This window comes from Aythya marila (genome assembly GCF_965140915.1).
Source record: "Aythya marila genome assembly, chromosome: 11".
In the NCBI taxonomy this organism is placed as follows: Eukaryota; Metazoa; Chordata; class Aves; order Anseriformes; family Anatidae; genus Aythya; species Aythya marila.
Window position 1 is genome coordinate 15,048,377 of NC_139052.1, and position 20,655 is coordinate 15,069,031.

The 20,655-nt window shown below is 43.7% G+C and overlaps 1 protein-coding gene across 10 annotated transcripts in view; it reads right to left on the reverse strand.

Moving 5' to 3' along the window:
• The window catches only part of AKAP13 (A-kinase anchoring protein 13), a 217,491-nt gene that overhangs the window by 148,064 nt on the left and 48,772 nt on the right, over positions 1–20,655 (reverse strand). For all 10 annotated transcript variants that reach the window (XM_082768863.1, XM_082768865.1, XM_082768870.1 and 7 more), the window contains one exon: positions 9,223–9,267. In XM_082768863.1, coding sequence (XP_082624989.1) covers positions 9,223–9,255 — 33 coding nt within the window. In that variant the 5' untranslated portion in view covers positions 9,256–9,267. The remainder of the gene's footprint in view (positions 1–9,222; positions 9,268–20,655) is intronic.

The following is a 20,655-nucleotide window of genomic DNA, read 5'->3' on the forward strand; positions in this document are numbered from 1 at the left end:
TCCAAACCACTGTGAGCAACACAAGCTCCAACAGAATTGGATACACTTAAAGAAGTCCATCATTAGCAGCCCACGTCCTTTGACAGAGCATGTCTACATCTCAAATCAATCAGCTCGGTGATGAATCTTTATTGAGTGTCAGAAGACTATTATGGGTATTACACACACGTTAATACGGGAGATCTCTGCAGACTGCCAACAGAAAATCCATCAAAGTAACAGGATCTTGTTAGCGCTGAAGACGACACACAATTTATCTTTATGGATGTATCTTTATGACACATCACTTAGGCGCACAGAGCTGGGGAAGTTACTAGAACGGGTGGTTAAGAGCCAAACAAGGTGTATTATTGCTTCAGCACAGGGCTCCACAACCTCTGGAGCACTTCCATCACCTGCTTTTGTTCAGAGCATCCTGAGGGCCTCTGCAAGGTGCTGTGCTGGGCAGACAGCCTTCACTAAACTAACCAGCCAAGGGCACGTCTAATGGTTTTTAGCTCACAGAAGGACGTGATAAGAATTAACAATGACATTAACAACAAAAGGGCAAAAAGCAAAGTTAAGTTAAAAAATAGAAAGGATGAGAAAAGTGTCATTCAAAAGTTTGTTATATACTAGGGAAGAAAATCTAGGGAAGATCTACTCTGATAAGAAGAATAGCTGGGAACACAGTTTTATTGTGTGGTTGGAATTGGCAGTATAGTGAAGAAAACATTGATTTATTTTCATTTATTTGAGCAGTTTAATATTGGCCAGGTCATCCATTTAAAACACTGCATGCCTGCTGTCATGGCCTGGACTGCTGGAACAAGCAGCTATCGACAGCAACCCCAAATCCCGGTCACAGCAAGCCCCACAGAGCTCTGGTCCAGAGAAGAGGCATGAAGGGAGGAGCAGTGGAGGTCCACTTCCCATCTCAGCAAGTCTCCATAGCAGAATATCCCCCCTAGTACCATCCAGTTTCCACAGCAAGTGCTGATCTTACTCTTAAAGAGTTTTTCTCAGAAACCGTGGAAACTACTACAATTATTTCCTATAAAAACACACCCAAATTGATAGGAATGTCTTGTTCTGTCCTCTTTCTACAGCTTCTTCTGTTCTTCAGTACACTGTAAGTGAACTGAACCACACGTTTTATTAACAGCAGCTTGAGTGATTGATCCTGCTAATTACTCACATAGCAATAACAACAAAATTCGTAGAGCTTGGAAAAAAGAGCAGACAGCCTGAATGCATTCAGTGACTAAGAAACAGAAATCCAGCTATTCTCTTGGCATCAGGGAGTTGAAGAGAGTCACAATTCCTGGAAGATAAAGTACATATGATCCTGGAAGATAAAGTACATTTGATGACACATTATTTGAAACAATCTCCTATCACCGCAGTATTTTCACAAATAGTCTTGATGGGTTTTAAAGGGAAAAAAAAAAAAATCAGATTTGAACACTAACATTTGAAGGCATAAGATAGAAGGACAGCATTTTCCTTGTACTTCAGCATCCTCTACAGTACAGTAAGCCCTGAAAGAGACACAGCTCAGAGTGTGTTTTAGAGTGCTGATTTTCCTGCCAGCTGCGAAATATCTGCTCTAGCCTCATAGCTACAGTACTTGGAGCTACTGTAATGCCTAAGACTCTCTTTAAAAAGTGACATAATTTTTATTTTTTTGCCATTAGGGAACAGCAACCATTACAACCATTGCCTTACTGAAAAAGAACCCCCCAACCACAACTGCTATGCAGAGCAAACTGTTGTAACACTGAGAAGCGCTTTGAAACAGACAGAAATGCAGGCAGCCCTGCAGAAAGCAGCACTGAAAACATTTCCTGCAGCATAGCTGCCACTTGATGGCAGTGCATAGCATCGATCTTAGCAGAGAGCAATTAATCACAGTTTATTTCCCACTTATGCACAATATGGGATTGCAGGGGACGAGTGCTTGCAAGCGCACCGCATGCGGCGCAACTTTGTGAACCAGGGCGCTGCAGGTAGAGCAAAGGAGACCAGGAGCAGATGGGCTTTTCACAGGAGATTTGAGAGCTTAATTGAAAGCATCACGCCTTCATCAATTCAACATCTTCAAAAACACCCTCGTGTTAGCTTTGCTGACAAAATTGGCTCGAGCCTAACAGTTCCCAAAATGAATGCCCGCATTTTGTTACAGAAAATAAAGCAGGGACCTGCATCTTGACAGATAAGATAGGAAATCTGGTTGGTTGTCCTAAAGGTAATGTAAGAATATAAGCTATATAAATACATTCTATTGAGGAACAGGAGTTACAAAGCATTTTCATCCTCTTAAACACCAAGTGCTGAGCTCCACTGATCAGGAGGGAAGGCACCGCAATCAGCCAGCACTGGGATTGGGATGCAATCTCTCAGCATCTCTCCAGATATTAATCAGCTCATCAGATACTTCAAGACATAAAGAACCCTAAATTCAGAGCCTAAGAGGTATAATATACAGTGGGTTTTTTTTTGTTTGTTTTTGTTTTTTTAATTTTATTTTATTAAAACTCTTAGTGTGACAATACAAGGATTCCTTTTGCATGTTTGCACTGGGGCACAGCTTCAGAAAGCAGGTTGAACCAATCTAATAGCACCGCCAAAGAGGGGATTAATGCCTTCTCTTTCTACTTTCCCACCCTTTCCTTGTACCAGTTCTAGCATCTTTCTTCTGGAAGTCTTATTATTTGAAGATCACAAGCAGTGCCGCCGAGTAATGGTGACTGAAGGGCAGAACTTCAGACAGCAAGCTCTCTAGACTCCAAGCTAGGCCACTTACTGTGCACCAGCACATTCATACACACTGAACAGGATCACAGAAGCAAAGATCAAATGAACAATTATGGGAGGAGGGCTTGGAACCCAAATCACCAGCATTTTGATTTCGGCTAATAGCAAAAAAATGCTGAGAAGAGACCTCTGAGCTACAATTTAACCCAAGGCTCACCTTGAAGGAAGGCAGTGCTGATGGTCAGGCAGCCTCTTCTCAATTCTCCAGCTAAAACCGTCTGCAGTAAATCCATAGGGGTCACCACTCAAAAGAAGTCCTACGCTAACGCGGAATGGATCTTGTGTGCTAGAGGATGCCTCGTATAAAAGGAGCAAGCCAGCAGCCACGTGGTAACTCATCTGAGCCACAGTCTTTTTTGGGGTACCCAAGAGCAGAAGCTCATCACAATATGATGCCCAGCTCAGGTGGCAGGTGCTGATCCCATTTCAGCAGCGGGGGTACTTCTGTTGCATGATGCAGACCACAGTTTGGGAAGAGGAGAATGAAAAAAATGTGGATCAAGGACTTAAAAAACAAAATCTCAAGAAATGAGGACACAGTTTAGGGAGGATATGATTTTGCCTGCAGAATGAAAACAGAACCAGGAAAGACGCGACGTGCTCCTCTCCAAAGTCCATCTGATCGGGTGCCCCAACCAACTTTCTTAAAACCAAGTAGCAGGTTCTTCCACAAGGAACACAAGCAAATATTTTATTTGTAAAGGGTGCTCAGAGGCCTTCCACTCGTAATTCAAAGACACTTTGAAGGTGGGGCAGCAAACTACTTTGTCATTAAGAAGAACTCAAGGACCAACAAATAAAAGACAAGAGGCTTATCAGATCCTCTCACCGCAGCACTGAGCTGAACATCAAGGCTCATTCTCCTCCTGCCTAAGGACCTCAAAAGAAAGTCAGACAGGGCTCCTGTATAGCGCTTTTCATGAGAAATTCCCACATTAAAAGCACTCTCGGCATATTCCACCTTTTCTGCTGGACTGATCTCATATTTGGGCATCTCAGTGGCTTTTGTGACCGTAGATGCCACTAAGAAAACAAATTCAGCATTAGTAGATTAACTAAAACATCGATGCCAACCTAATAGCAACGTTTTACTGTATTAGGACTACAAAGGTATTTCATTTTCTCCTTTTGCGCCTTTGGTAAAGATTTCTGAAGAAGATTAATTAAGCAGCTCGTAACACTGCACAGGCCATACTTGGGACTGTCTCAGACATGATAACAACCTGACAGACACTCCTGTCACAAGCCTCAAAGCTGTGTCGTGCTTATTTTCTTTAACCCTTTAATATTTATTCAAAAGAGGGTTTTTCTTAAAACACAAACATCAGAGGTTATCACAATTACTCCTCCTGAGGAATACACACATAAAGGGCATTTCATTCTGGGTGAGATATACAAGTGAAAGAAATATATTCCTATTATAAGCATTACTCTTTTCTTCCCGTTCTAGATTAAAGGTGACACTATGGGTAACCTACAGCAATTCATTCATTAACAGAAGAGAGGAACTACTGTACCCAAACCCAGGTTACATTAAGAGAGGGTCAGTGCATTCTTTCCGAAGCTTTTGAAGTTCATACTTCATTAAGTTGCACGGCATTTTGGCGTGGAAGTGAGAGCTCTCATCTCTATCAAAACCCTCCCTGAGCAACTCGGCGGGTTGTGCAGCTCCCAGGTAGCAGTTTATAGGAGAGACTCAGTCTGCAGACCTGATTAAAGACCAAAGTCAATGGGAGCACTTTTATCAATTAAGCGTTCACCCTCCCATACAATCTCTGGGTATGACACATTTGGCTTTGTCACCCCGAATAATGCGGACACACCTTAGACAAACCGTGCAGAGGAGGAGTGCTGTGATTTAGAGCGTTTGTTCCTTTTAATCAAAAAGGAAAAGGAAAAAAAAATTGCAGTGATGCATCACCCTTCTCCAGCTGCTAATCTTTTCCATTTCACACCCACTGATCATTATCACCGAGAAAAAACACTCCTGTCTTAAAGACAGATCTAAGGTTGCAGTCTTGGTAGTAATCAAGAGAAGATGCCACTTAATGCTTCACGGCTCACCCCTACCTGTCACCTCCATCCTGTTCCAGCACTCCCATACCCAGTCCTGCTCTCAGGTTATACTTCTAAAAAACAACGTTGATTTCAGAGTGGCAGAAGATGTGAATGGGTTAAAAAGGACGATCAAAAACATTACAGTAACCCCACAGCCAGAAGCCAGTGAGGCTGCTGAGTACTTCTGAAGTACGACTACCAGGATATTGTATGCAACTGAACCGACCTTGGTCATTTACTCGTGTGCACTCTGTACTTACTGAAGTTTTGTTAGAAATAAGGACGCAGCTTGAGATCCTTGATCCTTCTGCAATTAAATCTCCTGCTGAATACTCTTCTGGCCTCTCAATTAATGCTAACATTTATAAAAAGATCAACACTTTACAAAACTCCTTTCAATTTTCTTTCTTGCTTGGATTTTAGCAACAGCAGTATTTAAGCTAAGTGATCGATGTAAGTTATTTAATTTATGAACAGAGAACTTCATTTACAAATCACAACAGTAAAAAGGCCACTTAAAAATAAGGCTCTATTACTCAGAGCAATGCTGAGCCCTTTTTTCCTACCCACGTACTCCTTGATGACCTGAATATTCCAACAACGCACTGACAACAGCTAGGGAGCACTTTGCAACACTCAGGCTGAAACTTTGACTTGTGTTGGTAGACATACAACTTCCATAAGAGGGTGAAGATCAGAGAAGCCACTGCATGTATTTAACCCAAACAAACAAAACTCAACTCCCATCTTCCTGCCTGCCATTAACACAAGACTTCTCCAACCTTCCCATTCCACCCCAAACCCTGCCTGTGCATGCTCAGCCCTGCAGCTTTGAGACTTGAGGCTTCCCGGGTGCACAAACCCCAGACAGATCAGAGGCAAGCTTTGAAATAATGTCACCCATTACACTGTGCTCTCAGCTGGGTTCCCTTATCAATAGGATGGCACTGAAGCACCAGAGGGGTGTAGGTAAAGCCACCTTCAGACTGTAACCTGGTACCTAACATCAATACAGATGTTCCCAAATGCTGCCCCAGGAAGGCAGCCCAAGGACTGCCCAGCCACATGGACTATTTTTTTTTTTTATTATTATTATTTTTTTGCACATCCTGCAGTAAAATGCACTTGAAGAAATCAAAAGTACGTGAAAGATTTTCAGAGAGCCCCTTTTCTACTGAATATCCACAGTTACACCATAGACTATGCAAAATATGATTGATACAATTACACACTGGGGGAAAAAACATCCAGGCGAGCCCCAGCACAGAAAGCAGAGACACTCACCCCAGCCAAGTGACAGTTACTTGTCACAGCCTCAACCCGTGCCAGTGAAAGAGCCAGGAGATAAAGCTTGGTCCTGTTACAGCCTGCCCTGTGCTATGCTGATTATGGACTGGAGACCACCTCTGGATTAAACTCAAGTTTGTACCACAAAACTTAGGGCCACTGCTTTAACAGGGTGAATTCAACCTTTCATCACAGCTACATGAACCCATGAACCACAGCAGAGCTTTCTGAGGAGTTCCCAGCTCTGCTACCCCAATTCTTCAGAACCCCACTGATGGCAGCAGCTGAGATTAGAGCCCATAGAGGTGCTTCAAGAAGAAGTGGGTTTGGGCATCTTCATTTCAGATCCATGCTATGACATCAGGCCTCGTCCTTTGTAAAAACTGTGTGTTGGGAGCCACACAGCTCAGCTGGCTCCTTGACCCTGCCGTCAAGCACTTCGCGCCGTGTTATATCGAGGAACGCCTCACTGCCCTATCTCTCCTGGCACGAGCTCCTCCGCCTCGTGACTGTGCTGCTGGCACGGCAGGCACAGCACCAAGCCCAGCCCCTGTGTCAGCTCAGATGTGGAAGTACCCTCCTCTCCCTCACGCACATTTTGGTTCCAAGTATATTGGGCATCTCGGGTTCCCAGAACATCATTCAGAATTGGGAGGCACAAATCTGGGCAATTTGCCGATCATCAGATAGGATGAAATGTGCTCTATCTGATAGGCTTCCAGGAACTGACCCAGAGACAGTGTTTTTCCACTTTCTCCTCCCAAAAGTAATGCTGCTATTACCAAATGATGCAATGTTTCTGTAAGACAGATTCTTGTATCGTTTCTGCTCACTGGTCAAAGTCTTCACTTTGCAGAGAACTTTCAGGATGAAATTCATGCAAGATACAGAAAATAAATAAATAAAATCAAGTAATCTTGAATCTAAGCTATTAGTTTAAAAGTGGAAGAGGATAAAGGATGCACTGCAATGGCCCCAGGCACAAAAGGGTAAAACTTGAGGGGAAGTGATTTACTGAAAAGCAGGCAAATGTAGGGAGACCCCCGGACATGTTTGTATGGCTTGCTATTTCCCGTCATTTATTTCACAGAGATGAAATTCATGGGACACTGTTCTCAGCTTTTTGAAAGCAAGCTGAAGGAGGAGCCTGTACAAGGAAAGTGGAGTCAGCATCGCTTTGAACAAGGAACGTGGTGAGGGTCTGCTGTTCACCTACCAATGGCCAGCCCGCAAGACTGTTGTGTCTGCCTTCTGAAACAGGAAAGTACCAGGAAGATATATTTTTTCCTTTATGTTCTGCTCACATCTAACAGCTCCCTCAGATGAGCTGAGCTGCCAATTAGCACTGCCAGGGAAACGGAAGCTGATCTTAAAATGTACATAACATCTACACTGAAAGCAAACAGGAAGGCTAAACAATTTTTTTCCAAGGTCATTCAGTTTTTCTTTTTATATTTTTTTTTCCTCTTCCTTAAGCTGCCAGAACTTGTTTGTTTTGAAAGGGATCTGATCTGCATATACACCCGGTCACTGGAGGAAGGGGGGAAGAGAAGAGGGACTCCATGTAGTAATGAAGTTGTCATGCATTTATTCCCACTGCAAAGGAACAGACTCCTGAGAGTCATAAAATCATTGTTTTCCACTTTGACCTTAGCCAAGTCCTCCTCACTGTCACGTGGGGAAGAGAAGTTTTAAATCTGCCACTGAAGTATTACACGCTGAATGCAAAACCACACAAAACGGTGGGAAAATAAACTAAGTCAGAAGATAAGACTGGGAAAACAAAGCCTCCAGATTAGGTAATCATGCACTGTTCAAAAGACGTAAGAATAATTTTATCCTGCTTTCTGCCATTCATACATTTCTTCTGTGGCATCTACAGCAGGTAGTTGCACATAAGTTTCATCCCTTTTTATTAGGCCCCAAGTTTAGATTAGGTTTCTTCAAAGTTGCCCTGTATTCAGTATGTTTGTAATTTAACACATTTCGGGCTGAATTGAGTTTCACAATAATACAGAACACGGTGGTCTACTCCAGGAAGGCCAGTTTGCCAAAGTCAGATCAATCTGTATAACATTAATCTTGATGCAAGTACAATACCTAGTACAGTAGGTAGAAAATACGCTCTAATACAATGTAGTACAAACTTTCAGCTGGTAATTAGACGGAATTTGAAAGCTTCCATGAAATTAAAGGTCAACAAATGACACTTTCTAAGCCACAGCTCAACTACCTAACCTAGCAGTCTCCCACTCCTACCCCTCAGAGCTCTGTTCGCAAGCAATTTTTCCTCCAAATTTTCCACCTCGGACCCAGCTCTACCCGTATCAGCAAGGTCCGTGGGCAGGACCACAAACCTTAAACAGCTTCACCGGCAAACCCTGTTCAGTGCGTGGCAAGGCACTGCAGAAAGTAAACGGTTACAGCCCTGGCTGGCAGCTTTGGCACAAGTTTCACACACATGCATACACCCCCACAAATTCAGGTCTAGTTTGACAGTCCCCATATTCTGCAACAAAGCTGCTATTCAGGAGCGAGAGGAAGCTTGTTCCCTATTAACTCAGCCATCGAGGTTACGAGCTTGCAGGAGGCTGACGTAAGCCATGCCCTGCTGCAGGAGTCGCAGCACAGCCCAGCTCTTCGCTGCTTTCAGTTGCTCCCTGCCACGTTTAAAACTTTGAGCAGAAAAATATCAGCACAGTGGGCGAGTGCTGCACACTGGGACGTCCTATTTTCCACTCAGGCAGTTTCCTCTTATGGCCTCTTAACGCATCGAGTCATTCACTCCAGTCATCGTTAGGAAACAAAACAAGAAAAAGAAAAATAGGAGGGGGATTCCTGCACTATGCAGGCTACATGACAGCACTACGTGTCGGAAAGCTTCCTTAAAATTGGCTCCTTGAAAGACAGAGGGGCTCTGTAACTTACCTGGGGGTTATCACCGGGCATTTGCAGTGCAACTGAACAAACACAAGCTTCGGGGAGCAAAGCGTAAATGAGCAGAATGGCCAGCAATGGCCGGGGGAAGCATTTTATGGGAACAGGAGGAAAGGGGAAAAAACATTGAAACTTTGTACTCACATATAATGGAGCTTGCTGTGGATTAAGTTTCATGACCTCAGAACACTGAAACAAAAAAGAAAAGGCAAATTTAAGGCTTTTCTTTGTAAAATTTTAAGTACTTCTCCATAAGCTGCAGAACGTTAAACTTCCAACACAGTATTAGTGCCCACACATTACTGTTCCTAATAGCCACTTTCAATTTTAGATTTTCTCTCTTTCAGACCATCGAGGTTCTGTTACTTTTTTTTTTTTTTTTTTTTTCCCCATTTATGCTGACATCAAAGACAATTCCAAAATGATTTGCAGGGCAAAGCGCTCCTCATCTGAACCACTGGCCTTGATGGCACTGGAGATACTCCGAGTCACACTGCCTTCCCCTTCGCAGCCCTCTCCGTTCACCCTTCCTCCAAGCATCGCTGCTTTTGATGACAATTACCAGTCTTTAATTGCACATCTGTCCATACATCCCCCCCATTTCCCACCCAAGAATGTCTGTAAGGATTTTTTAGTTCTTCCAGCTGTGGAAGAGTCCAACTTTCCCCAAATTCATTTGGTGCCCTTTTCCACCGCGCCCCTGAACTGGACTGTGTTTGAGAAGTATCTCAAAACAACATACAAATCAAACCAGCAAAAACACTTCTTAAAAAATTGAGGGAAAACATACAAAATAGATGATGCTTGTGATTTTGCATTAGAATTTTTCACTCAAAAAACTACTGTTACTCATCCTACCAGAGTAATTTTAGTCCAGAAACTTTCCTCTTCCAGGTCTGCTCCTGGAATTTCAGTGTAACCCGGGGCGAGTTGCCTGCATCGAGCTCTGAATCAGTTCAACCAGCATTTCACTTCCATTAGTTTCTCCAGTCTAGCAGCAAATATTTTCCCTAAGTGAAAGTTTTAATTTAAAGTGTGCATTAAGCAGTTCTGGATCTTAAGATGAAAGAATGAAAAAGGATTTAAAATGGATTTTTTTTGTTGCTGCTCTTGTCTGCAGTACTAGTACTGCTCTGCAAGTACTTCACCCCCCTTCCAAGGAGACAAAATACCACTCTGCTTTTCCACACGAAAACACAGGATCTTGTTCATACTTTACTCCCGTCCAAATCCCGCAGTTTGCCTTTAGTGAGACAGAAATCAAACCACAGAAGTTTTCTTAGCTGATTCCAGCCATTCTCGCTCCCTCACACGCTCTCCTTATTTTGCAGAGAAGCATTTTTGCACTGGTTATGCCGAAACATCCGAGCTACCTGCCAAGCCTGCTCACGGAAACATCCCACCTCTGCAGCAGGTTCTCCATCACCACCAGCAGAGAAGAACATTTTTCAAGTTTCTAAATCTATTGTGTTCATACCTATTTTCAACCTCAGAAGTCCCTTCCAACAACCAAAATGTCTTAAAACGGTTACACTTGGTGGTTTTCCCTGCCTTTATGCTTTTACAAAGAATTACTTGCTTGTGAAAACAGGGGACCGATAGCATTTGGGCAGGTGAGCTCCAAAAGTAGCTTCTGTCTGCCTTACAACACGCTCCTGCTATTCCAGTCCTACTGAGCTCTCACCTAAATAAATAAATAAATAATAAAATAAAATATATCACACAAGCCCTGTCTATCTGCCTCATCACCTACCTGAACCTCCTTCTCCTATTCAGGTTCCCCTGGTTCAAGATGACTGGGTTTAAAGCATTATCTGCCAAGGGCTTTTTATTGTGTCTTACAGAGATTAAACTACAGTTGAAAAAACTCCCTTTTAAGCCCACCTCATGGTTGGATTATTTTATTTATTTATTTTACAAAGTCTCATTGCAACAGACCAGTTCCCTTCACAAAGCAAAATTAAAAGCCCTGCAATCCGGCTCAGCAATCTGGTAGTACTTGGATATGATTTTTAAAAATGCATTGCTGCAAGAGAAGCAGAGCAGTTCTGTCTCGTCTGAGACTGCTTAAAGGGAGTTATTACAAAGCATCGTTTTCTCACCATTTCTTTTCAAGTCTTGACAAGTACACGAACAACTTTTCTTTTTGCTGATAAAAGATATAGCGTGATATACCTTCAAAGTCAACACATCTAAATTTTTGCATTTATAACAACTTTTAGGATTACTCTTTATCCCTGAAATTCAGCCACAACTCTACGCTAGCAATATTACCACTGGCCTTCAATAAAGATAAGATGCAAGTTAAAGGCTGTCGCGTGAAAAATTCAGGAAAACAGAATGCAACAGGCCTGTATTTGCCCAGGACACCACAGGCAAGTTGCATGTTCTCCTCCTCAAGTTCCTCTCCATTTCCAATAATTAGTTTTACTACATTTTCATCAGCCATTTTAGTTTCTCAGAAGTTTGCTCAGAGGAAAGGAAGTTATTCTAATGTACTCAAATACATTCCTCCTCCCTTCCTTAGCTAACCGCGTTACCTCTTCCACATCAAGGTCACAGGTATGTTATTGTCACGACACAAAACACCTCAGTTGATTTGCAAGTTACATCTACACTCGCTCAAACCCCAAATTAACACTCTCAGCAAGGTCACACCTCGCTTTTGACTACAGCTGCTTGCTTTGCTGAGACAAACCCATGGGGAACGCGCCAGCTTCTCACACCCTGCACAGGAGTCCCACCACCACCCCATCCGTCCTGCCCCGTGTGTTTGCTCTATCCACTCATCGAATCAAGGCTTTCAAAGAAGTCCAACCCACAGCCTCAGGAAATAGGCAGGAAGGCTGTAAGTGCAAACCTGGGGCATGCACTGAACCCCAACACGCCTGCTGAGAGCAGCATTCAGCGTTCCCACTGCTCGTCCCCTCCCTGACACAGGTTTGAGAAGCAGGAGAGCTGTTGACAGAAGGAATCAGGTAGCTGAGCTAGACTTTTCTTCTCCTTTCTCGCTGACTGTTTCACAGGTGCTTTAGCCTGCCCTTTCTCAGCAAGGCCGAGCACGGACCTGCAGTACACCAGAACTGATGCTTCTGGCTTGATGTCGGGGTTGCAGTGCCATAGGATCGATCAGCAGCGAGCCTCTTCCCTGCTTTCACAGCTTTTGTTCGAGGTGCCACTCCGGCACCTACTGCTGACGCTCTTCACACCTTTACACACAGGAGGAACCACAGCTCGTGTGCTCCATCACAAGGTCTGCTCTGCCAGCTTCACCCAAGGTGAGATGCTGATGCAGTGTACATCATGCCTGATACAATCAAGCCATTTATGCTGAAATTCCCAACTTGCAAACACTGCTCAGCCTCCTTCGATGAAGTTTTTCTATCAGATCACTTTTACAGGGCAGACAACATGAGCATTAATAAGAATTAAGAAGAATATTCCTTTTAAGATCATCGGTGAACACCAGAAAAGAATTTAAGCTCAAGCAGATTAAATCAAAGGCACCAAAAGAAGGGTATCCCATCGACAGTGAGTTTGGTTTCCGTGATTCAAGAAATGAAGGGAGTTGCATCCACCCTCTCCGCCACCCGACAGAAAGGCATGTGGTACTGCTCCGTCACCTTCCTGGCAGACACCTGGCTGCAGCTGAGCGGAGACAGAAATGGGAAAGGGGAGAAGAGCACGTGCAGGTCAGGAGAGGATGAGCTGGTGTCCCAGACTCCCACTGGGTAACCTTGTTTTGTGGGAGAGATGGTTTTGGTTAAAACGAAAGCATATCAAGTCACAAAGTCCAAAAGAAGTAAAGAGCCGATGCCTAAGGAAGTGAGAATACCATCACCTCTCATCATAAAAAAAGGGGAAACCCAGGAAATACTTGGGAAAAGGAGAAACCCAGGAAAAATAAAAGGGGAAAATAAAAGGGGAAAAAATAAAAGAGGAAACCCAGGAAAAACCCCTGGAAATACTTCCTGAGAAAGATTTTTCCCCTCTTATCTTACTAGTTGGCCTTCACATCGGTAACTTCTAATAAAATGATTTAATACTTCATAATATATATGTCAGTCCCATTTTTCAAAGGATGCAAACTTAGTTTGCAAGGAGACAAGCAGGTTTGGAAGATATTTTATCATGTTAGGAAGTGCTTTGGCAAAATCATATGAGAAAAACTGAGTGAGAGGTAAGTCTGCAAGACTACTTTGTGTCACCAAAGAAGTACGTTGAGCTTTCTGGACAAGTGAACTTTCCCAGCCAGTGGGTAGGCAGGCAGTCTCTGAAAAAGCTTAATATGATAAGGAAAATTAAAACAAAAAAAGGACCAGAGTTACTAAACCAAGATTCATAAGCACCCTAACCTAACCAATGAATAAGTTGGACTACTTTAAGTACGAAATAGATTTTTTTTTTTTTTTTTAAAGCAAGGCTCTTTGGTGTCAAAAGCTGAAAAGTTATAAAATGTTTTCTTCTACACTAATTGGAGGAATACATCCTTTGAGTTGATGCCCGCCTGTGCCCCAGAAAGCAATTCGTATCTTTTTGGCCTGGTAGCACACTTGCTCTATCAGATAACATTGCCTGCAGAGAGAATACCTGGCCTTGCTGCAAGATAGGGATTCGGGTTGCACAGGAACTGTTTTGGAAGCCAAGCTAGCAAGAAAAGGCAAACGTGAACCCCACCTCCACCTTTGTTTTAAAGGTCTTCAGCCCGCTAGGGTTTGTGTTGTAATGAAAAAGAAAAATCACACCTATTCTGCCTTTTCCATCACCAAGACAAGCTCATTTTCTGCAGGCAGGGCACACGCAGCCTGCAGAGCGAACACGCTGACGTATTCTACCAGAAACAATTGTTGCATGTACTCAACCTAAAAGGCTATTTACCACGGCAGAAAGAAAATGACAATGCCAGTCACGGCCAGCTTGGAAGGGCTCAGCTTCCTCCCCAAACACGATTTGTTACGGTGCTGGAGCAGGCAGACAATGCGATTACTCTAAATGCTGTCTCTTGAGAAAGCCTCCAAAGCTGCGACCGCACGAAGAGCCAAACCAGTTCACGTGAGCAATGGGCATTTCGGCGTCGGGCTCCCCACAGTGGGGGGAAAGCTCTGAGCATCCTTTGTGCAGCTCCCACCCAGCATAAGCCCTACTCTGGATACCCTCGTGGCAGAGCCAGCATCACTTTCTGTCAGCAGACTGTCACCTGGGGGGAATAAAACCATCGGAACTGCTCTGATCCTGCCAAATCTCCAGCAGACGATGTGGTCGCAGTGCCCAGAACATAGCAGGCACCCACTCAAATACATCTCATTGCACCCAGAGAGCATCCTCTCAGCTGTGTATCACATAACTGGCTTATGAAAATGTAACTGGAGAGAAGCATCTCCGTCACGTACTCATCACAAAGATGGATTTCACGCACAGCCTGCAGCACGGACACATCCCACAGCCCCCACGGCTGCCCAGCACCCAGGCTTACTGCATCATCCCACAGGACTACATGGAGATCCTCAATGTCAACAAAAGGAAAGGCTTCCCATAAATCCACTTACTGAAACATTTATAGAAAGCGAACAAAAGGAATTCATCTGACAACAAACTCACCCTTTTCTCCTGCCTGTATGATTAATTATCTATGGGCACATTCAGATGTCCCCAGATGTTGAGATCTTTTTTTTTTTTTTCCAGTAGCAGTTGCCTTTATACTCATGTGCCTTTTCCCAAACAGCTGAACCTTTGGGATTTCAATGTCCATGAGGTTTCTGACAGGCTTTAGGGCCATGCAGACGCTTATCTTGCAGGGGTTCTGGAATTTTATTCCTTTTTTCCCCTTAGGATACCACAATGAAATCCCTTGTGTTTGCAAATTTTAAAGTAGGACATGAAATAAAAGTCCAGGTTCAAGCTCATAAAAGCAACAGTGGTTTTAGGCATTACAAAGAACTGCACAGGTCAGTAAAACCGAACGGTATTGAAGCCTTCTCAGAACGGGAAGGATGCCTTTCTGCTCTGTTAAGCATTAAAGAACAAATACAGTGAGAGCTCTTGAAGCCTCTTGTAGAGAAATTCCATGTTATTTTGCACAAAATAAAATGGAAGAGGACAAACTACTGTGCTTGGTCTCTCTGGATATGGTAACATCTGACAGGGGGTGATCAGAGGCACTGAAACCACTCGGTGTCCCTGTGGGATCCCACCTCTCCCTTCTCCTCTCCTTTATGCACCATGCACATGACTAAATACACTTCAGTGTTAAGTGTCTGAGTTCTTCAAGCTTTTGAAGTTCTGTTTTAAGCTTCTTTTTAAGGTAAACTTCAGTTTTAGATACAGTTCAAGTTTAAGTTTTGCTAAATCTTACCTTTATCTAAATACTTTAAAAAAAAAAAAAAATCTTATTTTAGCATTTGATTTTAGAAACAATGATCTGTATTTGCAAAGCTTCAACCACACGCTCCCAGCTGTACAAAAACAGCCCCAGCCATAAAGAGCTTGTGGTTGTGGGTAGGAGAGGACAGCCAAAAAACACACGGAGAATCTGATGAAGTTACAGATCTCATGGAAGGCATTTGAATAGATAAGCAGAAATGCAGAGAAAGCAGGATGACTTTCCAGTTGTAACGGGCACTGCATCACAGCGTTGGCCAGGCTGAGAGTCAGAGGAGGAGAATTTTTTTCCAAACTGTAACAGAATCTGCATCACGCAAAAACAGCTCTGTAACGCTGCAGTGTGAGGATGCCAGTCCTTGTAAGGACTAAACTTTGTGATTTCAGGGGTCTAGAGGAACACTGCCCCGGGTACCCCAAAGCACATATACCCCACAGATATCAGAGCAGCCCTAGGCGTGCAAATCAGCTAGAAGAAAGCCAGCTATCAGCAGACTTTGGCACTGCAATGCTACCATCGACAGACATACACATGGTGGGGTAACCTACACTAAAATGTCTTACAAGCACTCCTCAGATCCTCCCTCTTTAGAGGAACAACCCAAACTGCTAAAGAGTTTAAAGAAACTCGGGGATTACACTAACTATTCAGCTGGACCCATTTGGATCCGGTCAGTGCTTGCTGGCACCATGGGCAGTCCTGCCACTGATGTGAATGGGCTGAGTGAGGACCAAGGAGCACCACACCTCAGGGCCCTGACTTCATCCTACGGGGCCACAACACAAAAATAAAAGCAAGCTTCCAAAACCATAACCTCAGTCAGCAAGGCACCGCGTCCTCATGGGCACTCCCACACGCTACGGTTTTACAAAACGTTAATTTATGAAGTGCTTAGAAATATCAGGAGGATTGGGTTTCGGGCCCCCAAGTGTTCCTGGTGTAAACTCCAGCAGATAAACAGAGACAGGAGGAAACAGCAAGTGTGGGGCAGGCTGAAAGACAAGCTGGCCATGTGCAGATGAGTTCCTGATGGAGCCTTGAATTTCACACAAAGAACTAAAACACCAATGTCTTGTACAACATTAATTTTACTTGCATTGCCTTGTCTAGTATTTTGCTGGTTATCTTCCTGCAAAGTTCAGATCTGCAATAACTTACTCTCACCTGGTGGCACTGGGTGAAACCCTGGGTTGTTTGCCTGCCTAGTCCCATTAGCTTCATTCACACTGAAGGGATACCAGAAATCGCTATTCATAAAATGACCAACGTTTCTAAATGATGTATTAATGCCCTCTAATGTGCAAGCCGACAACAACAACAAAAAAAATGAGGGCAAAGCCTACATTTGGTTTAGTCAGAGAAATAAACCAATAACCCAGTTCTTCAACTGTACACAGGGAGAAATTTGTATAAATAGAGCAGCTGCAACTGCAGTGACTAAAATAAACCTTAAGACAGGAGATGAATGTATGTGCTTCCGGGCATTATGTTACTAAACGCAGAACGACATTCCCTGTAGATATAACAAGGCATAATTTTACATATTTGGTCAGAAATGGGAGGGTGGAGGAGTTAGGCAAGTAACCCATCCAAAGGTTCCTTTGCAAGCACACAGGTAAGCGAAACCACCAGCAAAAGCCATTGACTGTGGAAAGGAGAAGAGGCGAGGAAATGAGAAACCTCTCCTCAAAGGTGTGGCAGCCCTGAAGTTCCCAGCGCAAGGCAGCACGGCGTGTACTATCGCAGCTGAGCAGGAAAGTGGTGAGCTTAAAAAAAATATCCCAGATATTTGTATACAATTATCTGAATTCATGTAACTTGCTGAAGATTATGTTTTGTCACTAAATTGATTGCTTATTAAAAATAAATCGCTCGTGCAGCATTTCCACAGGTGATGCTGCTTCCCAGCTGCATCCTGTCTGCAAACAAAACCATATGTTGCCACTCAATTACAAATACAGAGGAGTTTCTCTTGGCTGTGAGCGATGGAAAGGAGGTTTAAACACATTTTGTGTCGGCCTGGCTCTTCTGTCCCTCACCTCCCAAGGACCAGAGGCAGCCCTGCAAGTCACCCTCTGGAAAACCAGGTGGATGCAGTTGGCTTTAACAGCACAAAACATAAATGAAACTTTCTGATGCCCTCCTTCCCAGCAAAAGAGTGAAAAAGAACTACAAAATCAGCCCATTTTATTATTATTATCATTATTAAGTTTTGAATGTTGTTGGAGAGCTCAGCACTGTGGCCTTCGCATGCACCAGCCCAACAAACAGAAGCACAAGAGTTGCTACAGCAACAGCTTAATAACTGCGTGCAGAGCTCGCTGGAACGAAAGCTAACAGAGCGTCACTGATTTAATTGACTGATGATTTAATAAAACGCTCTGGATATAGATTAACTCGCTTTGCTTAATGTAGCTCAGCTTCCTGGTGGCAGGAACGGACCCGTGCTGTTAATGGGCTGAAGCCTGGTCTGGACCATGGGGCTGTGGTTTCGGGTCACCCACCTCCCAGCAACGTGATTTCCTGCTCCCCAGTTTTTCCAGTTATCTTCCTCCAAATAACAAAGCTCCACACAAAGCTAAGGAGGCTGTACAGACATAATTACACATCCACACACACACATGTATATATATGTATGTATCTCAGATCAAGCTTTTTCAATGCTATTCCCACTCCCCTACCTAGCTCTGTCAACCCTTTCTTGCTCCACGGACGAACACCTGGCCAAAAACTTGGGGTTTCAGGACTACATCTCTTCTTTTGCACCACTGGTATCTCACAATTGTCAAAAATCATTGAATGGGTTACTTGATTCCTCCCCAAACCCTGGAAGCAGATCAAGTAGTGCGGGGTTAATCAAAGCAGCGGCATCCCCCATGCCCAGCAGAGGAAGGCAGCAAGCTCTCCCAGATGCACATCTGGATTCTTCACTGCCACCACTCGACAGAAAACCCCCACAAAACTCAAATCACTGTAGTTATCACCCTCCAGTCCATATGCTCAATTTCAAATAAATGAAGATACTGTAGAAGCTGAAACAACAGAGTAAAAGGATTATTAGCTAGCTCTAATTATACAAACTGATCTCATCCTCTTGTCATAAGCCTCTTTCCTGTGTCCGGAATCTATTTGTGCACCATGAAGACCAGCCTTTTGTAAACGTACAAGGGTCATCAGCACAGGGCGATTAATTTCACATTTTACAATACACACACGCTGTCAAACAATTCACTTGTAATAAGATACAACCCTGCCTTCGCTTGTCAATTTTTACTTTAAAATACTACTAAAGGCAAACAATAATTAAGATACCAATTCCTAATCCAAACAGCATTTAAAAAGTAGCTACCGTGTTGCTGTAATAAAATAAAAAACCACAGGCCCCATCTTCAGCTCAAGTAGCTACATCCTAATAAAGTTAAGACCTAACAGTTGACTTGAATTAAAGTGCAGCATGTACGCAAAAGCACACGTATGTTTATACTCAAATTAAGTCCTACAACAGGTTCTGGGGCAGCTGTTTCACGTAGGCATGAAACATTGAGCCCAGGCTCAAATATTAACTGCCAGAAATCCTTAGCAGATCTTCTCGATGCCCCTTCATCTGAGTAAAACCTAGCTGATACCTTTTAATGCACTGCGTAGCTTGAATACACATTTCAGGAATGAATTCTAAGGAAGTCCTCAAAGATAAACCACGTTTGTAAGAGCCGTTATTGACTTTGGGTGCTTAGCTTCTTGAAAAGCCCCAGTTCTCAAAGGAAAAGTAAATCCAGCGTTGTCTGCAGAAATGGGGTCCAGCCCCAGGTGTGCCAAGCTGGGCAGGCAAAACAGAAGCATGAAGACTGCAGTTGGTTACCTCTGGAAATGGAGATGTGCTTTACAGCACCTACAGTGCCTCCAGCTGCACAGCACCAGGCAAAATGTGATGGGAAGGGAAGAGCAGGATTTGGGGAGGGTTTTACGCAAGGGTATAAAATGGATGAGCCTGATGGACAGCTGTCATTAGCACTGAAACACCTGCAGTGGGAGAGCCTTTAGCCATCGATCCCTGAACTCCTGGCTATAGGATGTGGCCTTACACTAACTTTCTCCACCTTACTGTCCTCCAGACTCTCAGTGCTGTGCTATTTTAAGAACTGCACTGAGCAATGATGATTTCGATATTACCCTGTATGGTTTGTAGCAAGGAAAAACAAAAAACAAGTGCTAGAGATGAGCGATAAGACCTCCTCCTCTGTGCTCTGCAAGGCACGGCACTGGTACTGCGCTCCCAAAAACACAGGCCTGGAGTGGAAAACAATTCATGAGGCCCAAAGCACCAGGCATATTTTTATGATGACAAATGAGAAGCATTTCCTATCATGCGCAAACCAGGTCATTAGCCAGTACATATTTTAGTGAGTGCACACACCAACCTTAAATGCCAAAGCCAGAGGTAGAGTTGGAAAAACTGGCATCAAGAGCAAGATCCAAAAGATGTCTCTGCTCTCGTTTTGGTCAGAGTTTCTGTACCCAACTTTTGAATGCACTTTACCTTTCTGAGGAATACATGACTTGCTTTTCCATCTAAGCTCCCTTTTCAAATGCTCCAGCTCTCAGCATCACAGACATACTCTGGAAACGTGTGCTCGGTCTTTTTTGCCAAAAGAAGAAGCCTCACCAGAAACCCCAGGTTTCCTACTCGAGCCCCTGTGCTCACCCCACTCCCTGCTATACAGCACAAAAACATCTGCCCCTGCAAGATTAAGAACTGTTTCTTCTTAAGTGCTCTTTTTCTTTCAATAATGCAATTATAGGAAAAATAGCGTCCTCTAACAAATACTTTATTTAGGTAGCCACAGAATAGTTGTTTTACTGGAGCATCCCATCTGTGGCATTAAAGTCATGAAAAACGCACATCATTCATCAACTCCTAGCAAGTGCTACCCACTCAAAAACAGATTCTACCCAATTTCACCACCTCACCTGCGTTCGAGCGTTTCTGCAACTAGCCCACAAGCAATAAAGCAAGCTTTGCAATCTGTCCAGCTTCGCACCTGAAACCATTTCTTCCGGCAGCCTTTACAAAGCAGTCTTTCAGGCTGGCCCCTGAGGAGCCGAATGGGTTAAGCGCCCACAGGTCCCAGCCGCACCAGTAAATCATTTATTACCCCAGCTCAGGGACAAGCAGCTATGCAGAACCGAGAGCCCACGCT